The sequence below is a fragment of the Oncorhynchus mykiss genome, chromosome 11, assembly GCF_057628025.1.
Source record: "Oncorhynchus mykiss isolate SJ-2025 chromosome 11, ASM5762802v1, whole genome shotgun sequence".
In the NCBI taxonomy this organism is placed as follows: Eukaryota; Metazoa; Chordata; class Actinopteri; order Salmoniformes; family Salmonidae; genus Oncorhynchus; species Oncorhynchus mykiss.
Window position 1 is genome coordinate 53,986,687 of NC_143032.1, and position 19,720 is coordinate 54,006,406.

Here is a 19,720-nt window from a genome sequence, read left to right on the forward strand (position 1 = left end):
AAGCCATCTGATGTGTTTCCAGCTCTGGGCATAAATAATTCACTTACAGTGCCTTGCGAAAGTATTCGGCCCCCTTGAACTTTGAGACCTTTTGCCACATTTCAGGCTTCAAACATAAAGATATAAAACTTTATTTTTTTGTGAAGAATCAACAACAAGTGGGACACAATCATGAAGTGGAACGACATTTATTGGATATTTCAAACTTTTTTAACAAATCAAAAACCTCTATCAGTTTTGCACATCGAGAGACTGAAATTTTTTCCCTTTTCCCATTCCTCCTTGCAAAACAGCTCGAGCTCAGTGAGGTTGGATGGAGAGCATTTGTGAACAGCAGTTTTCAGTTCTTTCCACAGATTCTCGATTGGATTCAGGTCTGGACTTTGACTTGGCTATTCTAACACCAGGATATGTTTATTTTTGAACCATTCCATTGTAGATTTTGCTTTATGTTTTGGATCATTGTCTTGTTGGAAGACAAATCTCCGTCCCAGTCTCAGGTCTTTTGCAGACTCCATCAGGACAGTGGTGATGGTGTGTTCAGGGTGATGAGCTGTGTTGCTTTTACGCCAAACATAACGTTTTGCATTGTTGCCAAAAAGTTCAATTTTGGTTTCATCTGACCAGAGCACCTTCTTCCACATGTTTGGTGTGTCTCCCAGGTGGCTTGTGGCAAACTTTAAACGACACTTTTTATGGATATCTTTAAGAAATGGCTTTCTTCTTGCCACTCTTCCATAAAGGCCAGATTTGTGCAATATACGACTGATTGTTGTCCTATGGACAGAGTCTCCCACCTCAGCTGTAGATCTCTGCAGTTCATCCAGAGTGATCATGGGCCTCTTGGCTGCATCTCTGATCAGTCTTCTCCTTGTATGAGCTGAAAGTTTAGAGAGACGGCCAGGTCTTGGTAGATTTGCAGTGGTCTGATACGCCTTCCATTTCAATATTATCGCTTGTACAGTGCTCCTTGGGATGTTTAAAGCTTGGGAAATCTTTTTGTATCCAAATCCAGCTTTAAACTTCTTCACAACAGTATCTCGGACCTGCCTGGTGTGTTCCTTGTTCTTCATGATGCTCTCTGCGATTTTAACGGACCTCTGAGACTATCACAGTGCAGGTGCATTTATACGGAGACTTGATTACACACAGGTGGATTGTATTTATCATCATTAGTCATTTAGGTCAACATTGGATCATTCAGAGATCCTCACTGAACTTCTGGAGAGAGTTTGCTGCACTGAAAGTAAAGGGGCTGAATAATTTTGCACGCCCAATTTTTCAGTTGTTGATTTGTTAAAAAAGTTTGAAATATCCAATAAATGTCGTTCCACTTCATGATTGTGTCCCACTTGTTGTTGATTCTTCACAAAAAAATACAGTTTTATATCTTTATGTTTGAAGCCTGAAATGTGGCAAAGGTCGCAAAGTTCAAGGGGGCCGAATACTTTCGCAAGGCACTGTATAGCTTGTCAATGAAAGACTTTCAAAATAAAAAAAGTTAGTGTGTGCTTGATCTTGTGTATTCTGTACTATAACTCCTATCTTCTGATAATTTCCTCCTCTCATAACCTCATAATATACCATGTTTTGGCATGTCAGAATCATGTAATTACACGTGAATTGCAGTTACTTTTGGGTATGTCTATTTGCTTGATTTGCGCTTGATTTGAGGGGGGAAGGTGACGTAACAGATTACTCCTGAGAAAGTACCCCCCTGCCTCACCTTCACAAACTGTGAGATGATGCGCTGTGATGAGCCACTTCCTTCTTCGGTTCTGAGATGATGTCTCATCAGGTAGCCCATGGCTCTGATCCCACTGGTAGCTATGGGGATCTGGAGGAGTCGACCGTGCACAGTGTTCAGTCAGAGAGGAGAAAGAGGCATGGTTTGGCGTAGTGCTTGACGAGCCAATCCTTCCACTGTCTGGGTGAACAGAATGAGTAAACTAAAAGGAGCGGTGTCCACTTAGATCTGACCAGATGCATGAAGTTCCTACCCTGTCTGCGGTGGCACTGGCCAGGATGGCCTCCGTCACGGTTGAACTGTACTCCTCCACACACAGCTGCTCAGGGGCAGACTTGATTGCGATGGCCAGAGTCATACTGCGACCATGACGCACCATCCAGTCCACTCCTGATATGTCAGCTAGGTGAAGAACAGGAACATTTTTCATAGATTAAACAGAAGTCTTTCCTTACTACATTATAGTCTTGATAGTCAAGAGTTAAGTGTTAGAAATTATAACGTGTACATTCAATGTGTGAATACCTTTTATCATAAGTGTGAATGTTTGTGCTATATAAAGGGTTGTGCGTGGGCGAAGAGTATGTGACAGTGTAAATTCTTACCCAGGACATGCTGAAGCAACACACTCCTCAGATCCTCTTCAGACAGGAAGGCACACAGCTCTCCTAAACAACCTGCTGAGGACATGCGTGTAGCATCCTACACACACACAAAGTTAGAACTAAATGATTCTATATAAGGCTTTCATACACACTGGCTGATAAGGAGGCCTAAAACCCCTTTCATTAAGCCACATCCTGCCTTGACTGACGGAAGTCTAGTTCGATCAGAGGTAAAAACTAAACATTGCACTCTGAAAGATCCTTTCATTGAAACATGGAGCTGAATATGTCCTTATCAAATCAAATCTTATTGGTCACATACACGGGTTTAGCAGATGTTATTGCAGGTGTAGCGAAATGCTTATGCCAGGTTCAGTATTGCAGGGCTACAATATATATTAGCTAGCAAGATTAAACGGAAATAGTTTTATACTCAATTCTAGCAATTACCATTGAGAGACAGGGGGGGGGGGGGGGGGGTATCAGTAGACTGCCTTAAAAACATCTGTTGCATTCAAACATGCTTTAGTCAGTGTATCTGCTCGTAAACATACCTCATCATGACCCAGCATACTTAGCAATGTGGTGGTGATGTTTTTCCTGATGGCTGGGTCAACCTTTGACCCTGCTCCCTGGATGACGAATCGTAAGGCTTGTAGCATGGTCTCCCTGAAAAAAGGGAGCAAAACACTAGGCTGATTGATTGAATCTAATCAATCCCCCAACAATCCTAAATGAGAGGAATCCTATATGGAACTGATCACTACTCTTCACATTGTGTTTCTCAGTTACCCAGAATTCCCTGCTTTTGCATACCTGACTCCTGAGTCCTCAGCATTGTGGATGGCAGAGAGCTGCTCTGTAAATAGGGGGTCCACCTTGCTGTGGATGGAGACCAGCTGGCCCAGGGCCTCAGCAGCCTTCAGCCTGACCGCCCGGCTAGAGTCCTGCAGAGCCTTCAGGAAGGTGGTCTGGAGCTGGGGCAGGAAGGGCTTCAGGGCTATGCCTACCTGGAGACAGGGGCAGAGCAACAGGGTCAGGACCAGAGCAAGATGCCAACCATTCTTCCAGCAGGGAGGAAACAACAGGATTGTGTTTAGTAGGCACAAAATGGGAAAACGTTGAGAAAAAAAATATCTTATTTTTGGATTATTTCATTTATTAACCACATTTCAAAATGTTTCTCCTGTTTCCCATTTTGTGCTTACCAAACGAAACCTTTAACCTCAGAATCAGAAGCAGACACTGACCTTGGCCAGCAGCAGGGTGAGTGTCTCTAGCAGAGAGGTCTTCACGCTCCAGGCAAAGCGGTCTCCCAGGATACGGATGAGCGGTCCAGTGATGTTGACAACAGACGGTCGCAGAGCCTCAGAGGAGGTCAGCTTGATGACTCCTCCCAGCGCTTTGGCCGCCTCCTCTTTCTGCTCAGGACTGCCTGTCAACACTCCTTCCCTCAACACTGGCAGGATGCAGGTCACACCCTGGGGAAGAGGGAAAGAGGAGGAGAATAAGAGAGAATTAGAGGAGAGGAGAGAGCCAAAAGATATATCAAAACTAGTCAGCTTGAGGATGTGACTGTACATGTCAAGAGGAGAGAGAGGCCTACCTTTTTGGGAAGACAGAACCCAGGCAGGTGCTGACCCTTAACGTCTACTGCCACTGACCGGATGTCTCTGTGCAGGTCGTCAATCAGAGCCAGCTGGCTGCCAGCGTCCAGTTTCTACAAAAACAAACTAGAGTTTAACATGACCTCACACATCAATACATACAGTGGCAAGAAAAAGTATGTGAACCCTTTGGAATTACCTGCATTTCTGCATGAATTTGTCATTATTCTTGATCTGATCTTGATCCAAGTCACAAGAATGGACAAACACAGTGTGCTTAAACTAATAACACAAATGTTATGTCTATATTGAATACATAATTTAAACATTCACAGTGTAGGTTGTAAAAAGTATGTGAACCCCTAGGATAATGACCAAAGGCTAATTGGAGTCAGGAGTCAGTTAACCTGGAGTCCAATCAATGAGACGAGATTGGAGATGTTGGTTAGAGCTGCCTTGCCCCATAAAAAACACTCACCAAATTTGAGTTTGCATTTCACAAGAAGCATTTCCTGATATGAACCATGCCTCAAACAAAGGAGATCTCAGAATTGTTGCCTTGCATAAAGCTGGAAAGGGTTACAAAAGTATCTCTAAAAGCCTTGATGTTCATCAGTCCACGGTATGACAAACTGTCTATAAATGGAGAAAGTTCAGCACTGTTGCTACTCTCCCTAGGAGTGGCTGTCCTGCAAAGACGACTGCAAGAGCACAGCGCAGAATGCTCAATGAGCTTAAGAGGAATCCTAGAGTGTCAGCTAAAGACTTACAAAAATCTAAAATACGTAAAACACTAAACAAGACTGGTGTTCATGGGAAGACACCACGGAAGAACCCATTGCTGTCCAAAAAAAACATTGCTGGTACGTCTGAAGTTCACAAAAGAGCACCTGGATGTTCAGCACTACTGGCAAAATATTCTGTGTATACATGAAACATAAAGTTGTGTTGTTTGGAAGAAACACAAGCTCATCAAAACCTCATCCCAACTGTAAAGTATGGTGGAGGGAGCATCATGGTTTGAGGCTGCTTTGCTGCCTCAGGGCCTGGACAGCTTGCTATCATCCACAGAAAAACAATTCCCAAGTTTATCAAGACATTTTGGAGGAGAATGTAAGGCTATCTGTCCGCCAATTGAAGCTCAACAGAAGTTGGGTGATGCAACAGGACAACGACCCAAAACACAGAAGTAAATCAACAACATAATGGCTTCAACAGAAGAAAATATGCTTTCTGGAGTGGCCCAGTCAGAGTCCTGACCTCAACCCGACAGAAAACGTTTGGTTGAGGTTATTGCTGGAAAAGGGGGATCAACCTGTTATTAAATCCAAGGTTTCACATACTTTTCCCACCCTACACTGTGAATGTTTACGTGGTGTGTTCAATAAAGACATGAAAACGTATAATTGTTTGTGTGTTATTAGATTAAGCAGACTGTTTGTCTATTGTTGTGACTTAGATGAAGAACAGATCAAATTTTATGACCAATTTATGCAGAAATCCAGGTCATTCTAAAGGGTTCACATACTTTTTCTTGCCACTACTATGTTAGTTAACCAGAGTACCTAGTGGCCATTGGTTATCTATGAAATCAATGCTGCATAACGATCCACAACACAACTGTATGACTTCAGTAAACCCAGACAAACCCATTCCTAGTTCCTGTAATGCTCTTGGTGCCAACTGCTAACCTTGGTGATGGAGTTGATGGCGTCCCAGCTCTGCACCAGGACCTCAGGGTTGGAGTCATTGAGCAGGCGGATGAGGCCTGACAGCAGGTTGCGTGTGTGGGCACTGTAATCCAGGCGGGTGCGGGAGAAGTATCCGTTGAGGATGGTGGCGGCGGCCTGTCTGAGGCCGGCATCCGGTGACCTGGTGGCCTCTAGCAAGTCCTCGATGATGATTCGCTGACCCACCTCATCTTCCACAGACAGGATCACTGCCTGGCAGCTGGCCAGCTCCTGAAGGAGAGGCGCGGGGGGTAATATAAACCTGGGGACATACCTATCATCTACGGACCACAACCGCCCACTAAGAACCACTGTAATATTATCCCAAGACGATGACTGTTACGACCACCGACAATTAAAGTAGTGCCCCTGCACTTGGAACTCCTTTATAACCATCTTGTAATCATGAATGCTGTTGTTACCTGCTGCCCCTCCTCTGTTCCCAGCTTGTCTTTCAGAGAGGAGTAGAGGGCAGGCAGGATGACCCCCAGGTGGCGTGTCAGAGCGTCTCCAGCCACAGCAGACAGGAAGGCCAGCACGCGCGTGTTCACTGGAGGAGCAGTGAGCTGACAGGGGAGAGGAGAGCATTCATACGCAGAACTACACTCAAACTATAAAAGACGTTAAAAACATTTAAGCATCAGGAAAAGTGGTATATAATCCAATACAATGATCACAGAGATGAACCATTGTCAGTAGAGTGTGTAATGTTTGGACAGCTCACCTTGGGCACCAGGTAGGGCAGCACAGAGCGACTCTTCACTGCCATCACCTGTTTCAGACCGTCCAGAGCAAACTCTGCAGTCTCCTCATCATCCTGCACACAGAAACATTAACATCACTCTATATTCTGTTCCATGGTGGGTCCTCTGTCCTCTCCAGAAGGACAGGAGAGTGAGTATTACTGCGTGGATACAGAGGAATGTTAGCGGTAAAGTGGATTCATGTGTGTGTATTTGTATGTGAGTGTGCGTCTCACCAACTGTTTGAGCAGGGCAGGCAGGATGTCGTCCAGGGCCTGGTGACCGATGGTGGCGTGGAGCTGCTCAAAGGTTTTGGCTGCAGCCTCTCGTACCTCCTCCAGGGGGTCACACAGAGCCTTCCTCACCGTGGGGACCAGGGACTCAGAGAATATCAGCACCTGGAAACATACACGCATTGTGACCTTGCTTCTCTGCCATGGGATCACGTCACAACACAACCCTTCTATGTATAAGGCGTTTTAAAAGGTTTCTTCAAACTGTATACTCATCTCAAGGGACTTCCAGGTTTAATAATGAATGAATTTAAAAAAGTGACCAGGTATGTGTTGAGGTACTGACCGCGTCCCTGCTGGTGGACTTCATGATCTCACTCAGACCGATGCACACGCCCTGCCTCTCATCACTCTTCTCGGAGCGCAGACCCTCCTCCAGAATAGGAATGATCTCTGGGAGGATCTTCTCTCCCAGCTTACGGACCAAGTCTCCAAGTGTCCTTGCAGCAATCTAGAACACACAGAGAAGCCACATTCAGTAACCCAGGGATCAGAAGCAGGAGAGAACACAGAATCCAAACACTCAAATTCAGACAAAAGTGTAGAATACTATAATTCAGTAATAACAGAAGACTGAATTGTCTTAGTGTGACTAATGTACATGACAAAAGAGAGATAGACAAAGGGGATCAAATCGAATTGTATTCATCACATGCTTCGTAAACAACAGGTGTAAACTAACAGTGAAATGCTGACTTACGGGCCCTTTCCTACAATGCAGGGAGAAAGAAAATAGAGAAATAATAGAAAAGTAGAAACACGTAATAAATACACAATGAGTAATGATAACTTGGCTTTATACACGGGGTACCAGTACAGAGTGGATGTGCAGGGGTACGAGGTAAATGAGGTAAATATGTACATATAACTAGGAATAAAGTGACAGATAATAACCAGTAGCAGGAGCAAATGTTATGAGTCAAAAAAGTTAGTTAAATAGTTAACCATTGACCCATTTTGCACTAACTATTTAGCAATCTTATGGCTTGGGGTTGGAAACTGTTCAGGGTTCTGTTGGTTCCAGACTCGGGGCATTGGGGCCGCTTGCCAAGCGGTAGCAGAGAGCACAGTCTATGACCTGGGTGGTGCGAGTCTGATAATTCTTAGGGTCTTCCTCTGACACCACCTGGTATAAAGCTCCTGGATGGCAGGGAGCTCCGTCCCAGTGATGCACTGAGCCGAACGCACTAACCTCTGTAGCGCCTTGTGGTTGGATGCTAAGCAGTTGCCATACCAAGCGGTGATGCAGCCAGTCTAGAGGCTCTCATTGGGGCAGCTGTAGCTGTATTTGAGGATGAGGGCCCATGCCAAATCTTTTCACCCTCCTGAGGGGGAAGAGGTATTGTCGTGCTCTTTTATCAACTGTGTTGGTGTGTGCGAACCATGATAGATTCCTAGTGAAATGGACACAGAGGAATTTGAAGCTCTTGAACCGCTCCACTACAGCCCCGTCGATCTGAATGGTGGTGTGCTCTGCCCTTCCGTTTCCTTTAGTCCATGATCAGCTCCTTTGTCTTGCTGACGTTGAGGGAGAGGTTGTCCTTGTACCACCTTACACGGTCTCAGTTTTATCGTCGTTGATCAGGCCTACCACCGTTGTGTTGTCAGCAAACGTAATAATTATGTTGGAGCCGTGCACGGCCACACAGTCGTGGGTGAACAGGGAGTACAGGAAGGGACTAAGCACGCACCCCTGAGGGGCCCCTGTATTGGGGGCCAGTGTGGCAGATGTTGTTACCTACCCTCAACATCTTGGAGCGGCCCATCAGAATGTCCAGGACCCAGTTGCAGAGGTGTTCAGTCCCAGGGTCCTGAGCTTAGTGATGAGCTTGGAGGGCACTATGGTGTTGAATGCTGAGCTGTAGTCAATGAACAGCATTCTCACATTGGTATTAAAGTTGTCCAGGGAAAGGGCATTGTGGAGTGCAATAGAGATTGTGTCATCTGTGAATCAGTTGGGACGGTATGTGAATTGGAGTGGGTCCTGGGTTGATGTGAGCCATGACCAGCCTTTCAAACCATTTCATGGCTACAGATGCGAGTGCTACGGGGGCGATAGTAATTTAGACAGGTTCTGGGTCACAGGGACTTTGGTGGTCTGCTTGAAACATGCAAGAAGACCAGAGAACATGTTGTTCTCATGCATGGTTCAGTGTTGTTCAGATTCACAGTGTTTAATAGTCACATGTACAGGGTTGAAGGTGTGATTGCAGGGTACAGTGAAAATCTTAGGTTCTGAGCTCCAACATACAGGACTTTGTTAAATAAAATAATGAAAATGGTAATAAAAAAACAACAATATAAATAGAACTATATACATAACTGTAGCAGTGATTAATAAGTCATTTTCCATTGGGGTGGAGGCAGAGTAAAGACTGTTTAGGGGTGGGGGGGAATAACCATAGCGGGAGCAGCATGTAAGGTATGTGACCGTTGAGGGTGTGTGGGGAGGAATGTCCATAGGGGGGAGTAGCAGGGGTGAGCAGGTAGCTTACTGGTGGTGGCTATTCAGCAGCCTGATGGTGAGGGTGGAAACTATTGGCCAGTCTTCCAGTTTTTGCCAAGATGCTCCTGTACTGCCCGCGTCTGAGTGATTGAAGCGGGGAGAACAGGGCATGGCTTGTGTGGCTGGGGTCCCTGATGATCTTCTTGGCCTTTTTGTCTGACACCTGGTGTTGTAGGTGTCCAAGGGTGCGTTCGGCTGAGCGTATCACCCTCTGATGCGCCCTGTGATTCGCGGTGGTGGAGTTGCGTACTTGGGTGTGATGCAACCTGATAGTGTAGAACAGCGAGAGCCCTCGGGGAAAGGACACATTTCTTCAGCATCCTGAGGTTCAAGAGTTGCTGTTGTGCCTTCTTCACCACGGTGTCCGTGTGGTTCGACCATTTCAGCTTCTCAGATGTGTACGCTGAGGAATTTGACGTTATTTGACGTCTCCACAACAGCCCGGTTGATGAGGATGGGGGTGTGTCCAGCCTCATTCCTCTTGTCCATAATCAAGTCCATAATCAGCTTGTTTGTTTGCTAACGTTGAGAGAGAGAGAGAGAGGTTGTTTACCTGGCATCACGCCGTCACAGTGCCTACCTCATCCCTGTAGGCTGATCTCGTTGTTGTTGGTCATCCGGCCTACTACTGTTGTGTCGTAAGCGAACTTGATGATAGAGTCTGGGTCGGCAGCCTTGCGAGTAGGGCTGACCCTAATTAGTTGACCGGTCGATTGTTTGGTCGATGGGATGTTGTTCAACCCAGATATTTTTTAGTCGAACAGTAGCAATATATATATACAGTGCCTTGCGAAAGTATTCGGCCCCCTTGAACTTTGCGACCTTTTGCCACATTTCAGGCTTCAAACAAAGATATAAAACTGTATTTTTTTGTGAAGAATCAACAACAAGTGGGACACAATCATGAAGTGGAACAACATTTATTGGATATTTCAAACTTTTTTTAACAAATCAAAAACTGAAAAATTGGGCGTGCAAAATTATTCAGCCCCCTTAAGTTAATACTTTGTAGCGCCACCATTACAGCTGTAAGTCGCTTGGGGTATGTCTCTATCAGTTTTGCACATCGAGAGACTGAAATCTTTTCCCATTCCTCCTTGCAAAACAGCTCGAGCTCAGTGAGGTTGGATGGAGAGCATTTGTGAACAGCAGTTTTCAGTTCTTTCCACAGATTCTCGATTGGATTCAGGTCTGGACTTTGACTTGGCTATTCTAACACCTGGATATGTTTATTTTTGAACCATTCCATTGTAGATTTTGCTTTATGCTTTGGATCATTGTCTTGTTGGAAGACAAATCTCCGTCCCAGTCTCAGGTCTTTTGCAGACTCCATCAGGTTTTCTTCCAGAATGGTCCTGTATTTGGCTCCATCCATCTTCCCATCAATTTTAACCATCTTCCCTGTCCCTGCTGAAGAAAAGCAGGCCCAAACCATGATGCTGCCACCACCATGTTTGACAGTACGCCAAACATAACGTTTTGCATTGTTGCCAAAAAGTTCCATTTTGGTTTCATCTGACCAGAGCACCTTCTTCCACATGTTTGGTGTGTCTCCCAGGTGGCTTGTGGCAAACTTTAAACGACACTTTTTATGGATATCTTTAAGAAATGGCTTAAAATGCCACTCTTCCATAAAGGCCAGATTTGTGCAATATACGACTGATTGTTGTCCTATGGACAGAGTCTCCCACCTCAGCTGTAGATCTCTGCAGTTCATCCAGAGTGATCATGGGCCTCTTGGCTGCATCTCTGATCAGTCTTCTCCTTGTATGAGCTGAAAGTTTAGAGGGACGGCCAGGTCTTGGTAGATTTGCAGTGGTCTGATACTCCTTCCATTTCAATATTATCGCTTGCACAGTGCTCCTTGGGATGTTTTAAAGCTTGGGAAATCTTTTTGTATCCAAATCCGGCTTTAAACTTCTTCACAACAGTATCTCGGACCTGCCTGGTGTGTTCCTTGTTCTTCATGATGCTCTCTGCGCTTTTAACGGACCTCTGAGACCATCACAGTGCAGGTGCATTTATACGGAGACTTGATTACACACAGGTGGATTGTATTTATCATCATTAGTCATTTAGGTCAACATTGGATCGTTCAGAGATCCTCACTGAACTTCTGGAGAGAGTTTGCTGCACTGAAAGTAAAGGGGCTGAATAATTTTGCACGCCCAATTTTTCAGTTTTTGATTTGTTAAAAAAGTTTGAAATATCCAATAAATGTCGTTCCACTTCATGATTGTGTCCCACTTGTTGTTGATTCTTCACAAAAAAATACAGTTTTATATCTTTATGTTTGAAGCCTGAAATGTGGCAAAAGGTCGCCAAGTTCAAGGGGGCCGAATACTTTCGCAAGGCACTGTATATATATATTTTTATGGCACATAAGACACCTGTCTTATTCGTGCCGGAAGCTGTGGGGATGGCACAGTCCAAGAAGGGGAGTGTGGCAGCACAATGCAAGTCTCTCCAGAATGCACTCTCTGCCACCAATTTGTGCACATGCATTGTTTCATAACTTCATTGTGTGAATTGTTTGGGTTTGATTGTTAGTGTATATCAATTCCCCGTGACATATATAGGTAGTACATTTACCCTTAAATGCTATCATTTCAAATCTACAATGTTTGTTTGGTTACGGTAATATCTGTTAATGCATTCAATATATTATTATTACAGTCTTACCGTTCTCATTGTCAGAGTGGACACGTTGTTTGAGTGCTCAACCTAGGCTACACTTGTGAGAAACAAGTTTTGGTTTATTTCATTCCATTTACGAGTTGACAATTTAGTCAATATTTTGTTTGGAGTGCTCCTGTCAATGTTGAGTAAGGACGCGCACCTGATTACGCATAGAATTAGACCTACAGGATTCCTGGCCTGCGCACAAATATAGGCATATAAAATGTGCCTATTTGGGGATCCGATTGGCTTCATGCAGCACCACTAAGGAGGAGTGGAGCTTCTCAAAGTAACATTTTCTTTGGCTCAAACAGCAAGCAAACAGTCCGTTTTTACATCCATGACAATAGTTCAATGTATTTGAAAATTATTTTCCGCTCTGTCCCTTTTGATAACCACTCCGTGTTTAAGAGACAAATGTCATGCTCTGGGCCTTCCGAGTGGCGCCTAGTTGGCTATAGAAGTTACATTTTAGGTTTATATAATTTTCTTTTAGATTAAATTTAGATTAATCACATGACAATGATTTTGAGATACAAAGACGTTATTAGAAAGAAATGAAACTGTTCAACGAAAAAAATGCATATGTAAACCATAACTGGCAAGCAGAATTCTATTAATGTAACCTTTATTTAACTAGGCAAGTCAGTTAAGAACAAATTCTTATTTACAATAACGGCCTACCTCAGCCAAACCCGGGCGACACTGGGCCAATTGTGCGCCACCCTATGGGACTCCCAATAATGGCCGGAAGTGATACAGCCTGGATTCGAACCAGGAACTGTAGATGCAGTGTCTTAGAAAGCTGCGCCACCCGGGAGCCCCATCAGTAGAAATGGTAAGAGAAATTGGCATTCCAAATGAGAAAGCTTGCCGCCGACTCATGTAGCCTATTACCGGCAACTTCCGGAAAGTAACGACAGAATCTGCAAAAGCCAGTAGGGAGCGGGAGGAGGATGGTCGGGACAGGTTAAGTTTTTTTTCTTCTGGTTATCATGATCTCTGGCTCCCTCTTAAGTAATTTGTGTCTTATTTCGTCAAACAGTGCGCTTAAAGCATCAGACAAGCTCAATGCATATATAGTTGACTTTCTTAAAATAGATATTATATATGGAAAAATACACATTTTAAAATGTCGACCAATTGTTTGAAAGAACAGGCGACTTTCGGTATACCAAGATTTTTTGGGGATCGGGGACAGCCCTGTGGTAAACTCAATGTTATTGGATGAATCCAGGAACATATTCCAGTCTGTGCTAGCGAAACAGCCCTGTAACCTAGTATCCGTGTCATCGGACCTCTTCCGTATTGAGCGTGGCACTGGTACTTCCAGCACCAAAAAAACAAACACAGAAAATAGCAGGATTGGTCAGAAGCCCGTAAAATGGCTACAATCCATTGCAGTGCCATTCTCTCTCATTCAACAGTTGTGAGAGCAATAAAGAAACAGCTCCATACATACTAGACATCCTAGCAGTAGAGTTACCGTTCTCTTGTCGGGGCAGTCGGAGGCCAGGAAGCCAAGCAGCAGAGTGAAGAGGGTGGGCAGGATCTCCCGGAGGGTGCGGGGTGTGTTGGACACCACAATCTTCCACACGTGTAGGGAAGCTTGTCGCACCACCAGCTGGGTGTCTGAACGGCCCATATAGAGGCCAGACAGGACCCGGTTACGCCGCTCTCCACCCAGCGCTCCGATGATAGCCTGGGGGAGAGGAGGAAGAGGGCTCAGCACCAACATTACATACATTCAATATTATTTACTTCTCATATCAACCATTATAGAACCAGCAATCTATACAGGAAAATCATGTCAGAATACCTTGTTGGACTGCGCTGTGCCAAAGTTATCGTCCTCTGAAGCGGTCTCAGTGGTCATCTTGCCTGTGACTCCTGAAATGTGGAACAGTAGGTCTCCCAGCAGCTGCACAGAGCTGAATCTGTGGTCCAGAGACAACATGGAGGCTCAGTTAAGACTTACATTTCCAAGAAAAGTATTTAGTATACTATATAATGTTGCATATAATATCCAATCAAAAATTCACATTTTGACCAAAAGTGTAGATAATCCTCTAAGAAAACCATTGGTCCACATCTCATGTCTCTATCATAACCTGTTCAAAATATACTGGAGTTTTGACCCTTGTAGGATGGTCAAAATGTGGGCAAATAAATCAATGGAAGTCAGATATTTTTGTTGGGTCATAAATCAGGAAAATAGCATGGCGGCAGATAGGCTGGATGCTGTGCGAGAATTAAAGCTCCCGGACAGGCTTACCATTGAACTTGTCATCTTTCTTCTCAAATCCGGAGGACATAAAACAACAGACGGATTTGAGAAATAGTATTTTCATATTTTAGTATGCGCTGTTCATATTAATGCAAAGTTTGTGCTTTTTCACAGACGTCTCACAAAAACAAGCGCATCTCTGAAATGGCAATGGAACACTCAGCATATTTAAGCCTTTTACATTTAAATCAGCTGGTGTCGTGCTCATTTTCCCATTTGCATCTGTGGAAACAACTTGGAAGACGACGACCACAAAATGTAAAATCCTAAAAAGTTTAGCCCGAGAAACCAGCACCACTGTCAACGGAGCTCGGTGCTTATTGCCGATACGTTACAGAAAGACACCACTGAAAGATTCAGAACATGAAGAATCATATTTGTCCTGGTAAAACGCAATGCATAACACAAAGAAGCAAAATGTCATCACCAAAGCGCGTTTTCACCCACCGACACCGTATAATATCACATAAATTATGTTTGAGTAGATGTCTAACCTAATCCTCCAGAGGTCGTCAAACAGGCCCTGTTCCAGTTCAGGCAGCAGCAGGGCGATGGCCGTCTCAGCGTACATGCTGATGATGCGCTGGCCGGCACGCAGGGCAGTGTCTCTCACATATTCATTCTCATCAGCAAGAGCCTGATAACAGAGGAGAGGGGGAGACTGGTGAGAGGTAATCACAACCAGAGAGAGGGATGGTGGTGAATGGAGAGTGATCCCTACCTTGAGGATGCATGGGATGATGGGGCCAACGTAGGGTGTGAACCTGTCCCCGAAGGTGAGTGGAAGGTAGATGAACATCATGATGTAACCGTCGCGGACGTGGGAGGCGATGTCCACCTTGCTGGCCGTCTGCACCACGTCTGGCATCAGCTTGTCCAGCTTCTCCACTCCCAGCCCAGCCATCACCTCAGCCAGACCTTGGGCAGCTCCAGAGCGGTCCACAGAGCTCTGCTCAGATGCCAGGGTCTCCATGAGCCAGGGAAGCAGGTCATCAAAGCACGACTCACCCATGCCCTTCACCATGGCACCCAGGGCCTTGGCAGACACGGTACGCACCTGGTAGAGGAGTGGAGAAGGAGCGAGAGTTATCAGGTAACCAAATCACATTCACTTGTTTGTTGATGAGCTCTTCGTTACAAGCACATACCTCAGGCACAGGGTCCAGCAGAGAGGCTTTGAGTCCAGGAATGACACTGGGCAGGTATGGGGACAGGTCCTGTATCACAAAGACAACACATTGTGTCAACCAATAGAAACACACACATAAAACAGTAGAGCACTTTAGAAGATCAATTGTAGTACAATGCAACTCAATATCCCAGTGCTGTTTTGTACCTTCTGGTCGGTGAGGGAATACATGTTGCCGATGATCTGAGCGGCCATCTTGCGAGTGTCGGTGGAGCGGTCCTGGAAGGCCCTCTGGACGATGGGCATGATGAGGGCCAGGGAGGGGGCGTCGATGAAGTGGACAAACTTGGTGTCCAGCAGCGTCTGCAGGCAGTTCTGGGTCTTACGGGAGGGGTCAGTGAGGGCGTCCAGCAGGATGGGGGTTATGGCTGAGGGGGACAGAATATCTGTTAGTAACTATCCTGAAGTACAAATCTGAAATATTATCCTATTCATACCGCTCTGAACTGAAGTTTGTCATTTGTTTAACTAAATCTCAGAGTTTAACACAGCCCTCTTACCCAGGATCTCAGGGTTGCGGATGACAGAGCCAATCTGTCGTAGGGCCTGCTGGCCGGCATTCTGCACTTTGACATGGGAGTCAGTCAGCACCTCGGTCAGCTTGGGAACAATGCTGGGCAGGCAGGAGGACAGCTGCTTAGGGGCACAGTATGCCATGGCCCCCAGGAGTTCCACAGAACCTGGAAGGAGGAGAAGAGAGAGGGGGGAGAGAGGGAGCAACAGAAGCAGTAGTGGGGTGCAGAAGAAGGAAGGACAGGATAAGAGGTATGGCGGTATCAGGACTAACCAGCTGAAATAAGTCTAACAGGTGATTGATTTTGAATGGTTGTGTCCTCAGAGCTCTCTAAAAATGCCCATGATGCTGTGGGTTGACCCTCACCTGCTTTTGTCCTCCAGGATTCCTCCTCAAGAGCCACCAGCAGGGAGGGCAGCACCAGTTTCACCCCATGGGCACTCAGGTTCCTCATCACCGCCTTGGCACAGTCATCCGACGCCTGGGAAAGGGCAGGGAGGTTAGGCAGAGCGTAACGCACAACATAAACGTGAGTGAATGTGAGAATTATTAGGTGGAAAATGAGTGTTTGGTGTGAGAGAGGAGGAAAGGCAGAGGGAGGTGGGATTGAAATGAGAAGCTGGTAATGGTCATCCTACCTCTCTGACATACTGGTTCCCGTCCCCGAAGCAGAGCAGGAGGTGAGGCAGCACGTGGACCACGTAGGGCTCAAACAGCTTCCCCAGCATGTTGCACAGCATCTCAAAGGCAAACAGAGCACCTGGAAAAGAGAAGGGGAGAGAGAACTGTATAAAAAAAATCAGTCACAGATAACTAAACCACGGAGCCCAGCAAAGGTTAAGCAACTGGCGAGGAGTCACCGACCCTCTCTGCGTCTGAAGTTCTTCTTGTCCTGGATGGCGTCGGTCAGGGTGCTCATGATGTCCTGCTGTTTGAGGGCCAGGATGCCCAGGCCTTTGACCAGGCCTGCCAGGCCATAGGCCGCGCCCTTCCTCTCTGCGTACTTGTCACTCTCCAGCAGTAGCTGCAGCAGCTTCCGCACCATCCCCCCAGCATCCTCCCTGATGGCAGGGACCAGAGGGGGCAGGCAGCTAGCCACAGACTCCTGGACCTGAGGGAGGGAGGAGAGACAGACAAGGCAACAGTTACTACAAGCAGGCTTAGAGTTGCTCAGCTGAGGCCAATGTGATCATGTAAAGGCATTCCATTGTAAAGGTCAATGCATATAGGTTATAGAAAGATGTTTATATGTTTCAATAATAATAATGGGAGGGACTTTACCAGAGAAAGGTTGGTGGTCATATGCACATCCTTAAAAAACAGAGTTTGGGGGGGGGTTGGAGGGACGCCATGTGCGACTGACGTGTTTTCTGTTTGCTCCCGCGGTATTCTTAAAGTTCATGTGAATTTTGTGGCAGAACCGTATTTATTTTCAAATATTGGTTTGGTGATCCCTTTTCGTAAAAACCAAGACTACTTTGCTTTCTAATGTCAGCATGTCGACGAAACATAAGGCCAAAAACATGACTTGAGAAAACCCGGCCTACAAGACCCACTCTCATCACCGCCCTCTCCCGAGTCTGAGGGCCCGGGGACTCATACTTTACCCGAGGTGTGGCTTGGCCTGGCGGCGCTGAAATGAACATTCGAGGCCATCAAACTACTACACTCCGAGATAGTTGAAATGAAAACGGAGGTAGTTGCTACGATTGAGGCCCGAATACAGGAGGTTTCTGATACTTTAAAAGCAGATCTAACCATCCTGCGGAACGAGACGGTGCCAGAAATCACATCACTCAAAACAACAACTGCGTCGCACACTACAACGATTGCAGCAGTCTTACTACGATTTGCTAACTTCAAATTAGGTTTTTGGTTGAGAGCCTTTATACATTTTATTTATTTTCTCTCTCACTGCCTGTTATAAGACTGGGAATATAATTATATACATCTACAAGTGGTGCTTTTGTCATTTTGTTTGCACAAGGGATTCACTTTTAATTTCTCTCTCTTTTTGCTGCTTGATCCACTAACACAAAACACGACTTTAAAGAGCGGGACTGAGGGTTTAGGTTTAAAACCGCACTCTCACAGACATACTGTGCGAAGAGAACATGTTCTAATTAGGCTTGTACCTCGTTTGGGGAGGTATTGTCTGGGATGGGGGGAGGAAGGCTGAATTGTTCAGTTCTAATATTGTCATTCTGTCTTTTTAGTGCAAACATTACATTTCTACAAGAGACTCACTTGAGGACTGGTGAGAATTTTAGGATGCGTAAGGACTGGGTTGGTCAAGTGTTCCACTTTAACTTTCATAGTAAATCAAGAGGTGCTGCCATTTTGGTTGATAAATCTACTCCCTTCGTAGCTTCTGAGGTTATTACTGATCCTAAGGGACGATATGTCATAGTAACCGGTAAACGGTTTTTTACCCTTCTAGTTTAGGCTAGTGTTTATGCTCCCAGTTGGGATGACAAGTTTCATTTCTTCCTTTTGATCTGCTATACCCAATTTAGATTATCATTTGTTGATTTTAGGGGAGGATTTCAACTGTACAATGTCCCCAGTTCTTGACAAGTCCTCAAGAAGAACTACTGGCCCATCTAAATGTGCCCTATTTATTCAAATATTTTCTTCAGAAATATGCTATGTTTGAGGCCTGGCGTTTCCTACACCCTTATTCTCATGTTCATCAAACATTCGTCAAGCATTGATTACTTATTTTTGGACAAAAAACGTTTGCCTAACCTTCGACGGTGTACTTACGAGAGTATTGTTATTTCTGACATTCACTGTTAGTGCTTGAACTAGTTTCCCCAGCGACCTCCTATGTGTTATCAATGGTGTCCATTTTACTCTCAGATAAGGAGTTTGTCAATTTCATTTCTTCTGAAATCACCTTATTCCTAGAAACTAATTCAACGCCTGGTATGTCCTGCTCTACCATAGGGGGTCTCTCAAAGCATACCTACGTGGCTAAATGATTTCTTATACAGCCAACCAAAACAAAGTTCGCTCTCAGTGACTTCGGGACCTGAGCGAGTCCATAGCCACATTGGATGAGAAGTATGCTACAGATCCTTCCTCTGATCTACATAAAAAGAGCCAACTACTCCAATCTGAATTTGATGAGCTTTCTACCAGGCAAGCTGAACAGTTACTCTTGCGAGCTCGGTACAGAGTGTATGAACAAGGCGATAAGGCCAGTAAAACTCCTTGCACATCAGATCCGTAAATCTCTGCGCTATACACCTCTGAATCCCCTCAAGACCCTTTGCGGATTGATTCATTCATTAATGGCTTGAATATGCCTTCAATTGATACAGACTCCCATGACTATCTAGAAGAAGAATTTACACCTGACTAGATTGCAACAGCAGTGTCCGCAATGAAAAGTGGTAAATCACCAGGTCCGGACGGTTTTCCAACCGAATTCTACGTTTTCTGGTCTGCTTTGCCCATTCTTGTCTCGATTATTTGCAGAGTGCCTTAATACCTCAAAGCTACCGCCTAGTCTTTATCAGGCTTCAATTTCATTACTATTAAAGAACAACAAAGACCCCCTGGAATGTGGATCCTATCGCCCAATCTCGCTTTTAAACTGTGATTACAAAATCCTAGCCAAGCTTTTAGCCATCCGTATGGAAGGCTTGCTGCACCAAGTAATACACTCTGACCAGACTGGCTTTGTGAGAAATAGGCATTTGTTTTTCAATATTAGGCGCCTTATGAATATACTGTACTCCCCAGCGTCGGAGGACCCGGAGGTGGTGGTCTCACTTGATGCGGAAAAAGCGTTTGACCGTGTTGAGTGGGACTA

General features: G+C 45.3%; 1 protein-coding gene across 1 annotated transcript in view; it reads right to left on the minus strand.

Annotated features, from left to right (window-relative positions):
* LOC110535056 (stalled ribosome sensor GCN1) overlaps positions 1 to 19,720 on the minus strand; it is a 48,235-nt gene that overhangs the window by 11,535 nt on the left and 16,980 nt on the right. Inside the window, exons 34-55 of the mRNA XM_036935737.2 lie at positions 16,765 to 17,011; positions 16,539 to 16,660; positions 16,267 to 16,381; positions 15,887 to 16,066; positions 15,534 to 15,754; positions 15,346 to 15,414; positions 14,919 to 15,254; positions 14,692 to 14,834; positions 13,730 to 13,847; positions 13,397 to 13,612; positions 7,012 to 7,176; positions 6,669 to 6,830; positions 6,414 to 6,506; positions 6,112 to 6,255; positions 5,651 to 5,920; positions 3,959 to 4,072; positions 3,603 to 3,833; positions 3,169 to 3,362; positions 2,907 to 3,021; positions 2,353 to 2,449; positions 2,001 to 2,149; positions 1,727 to 1,837 (exon numbers count right to left, since the gene is read on the minus strand). Coding sequence (XP_036791632.2) covers positions 1,727 to 1,837; positions 2,001 to 2,149; positions 2,353 to 2,449; positions 2,907 to 3,021; positions 3,169 to 3,362; positions 3,603 to 3,833; positions 3,959 to 4,072; positions 5,651 to 5,920; positions 6,112 to 6,255; positions 6,414 to 6,506; positions 6,669 to 6,830; positions 7,012 to 7,176; positions 13,397 to 13,612; positions 13,730 to 13,847; positions 14,692 to 14,834; positions 14,919 to 15,254; positions 15,346 to 15,414; positions 15,534 to 15,754; positions 15,887 to 16,066; positions 16,267 to 16,381; positions 16,539 to 16,660; positions 16,765 to 17,011 — 3,612 coding nt within the window. The remainder of the gene's footprint in view (positions 1 to 1,726; positions 1,838 to 2,000; positions 2,150 to 2,352; positions 2,450 to 2,906; positions 3,022 to 3,168; positions 3,363 to 3,602; positions 3,834 to 3,958; positions 4,073 to 5,650; positions 5,921 to 6,111; positions 6,256 to 6,413; positions 6,507 to 6,668; positions 6,831 to 7,011; positions 7,177 to 13,396; positions 13,613 to 13,729; positions 13,848 to 14,691; positions 14,835 to 14,918; positions 15,255 to 15,345; positions 15,415 to 15,533; positions 15,755 to 15,886; positions 16,067 to 16,266; positions 16,382 to 16,538; positions 16,661 to 16,764; positions 17,012 to 19,720) is intronic.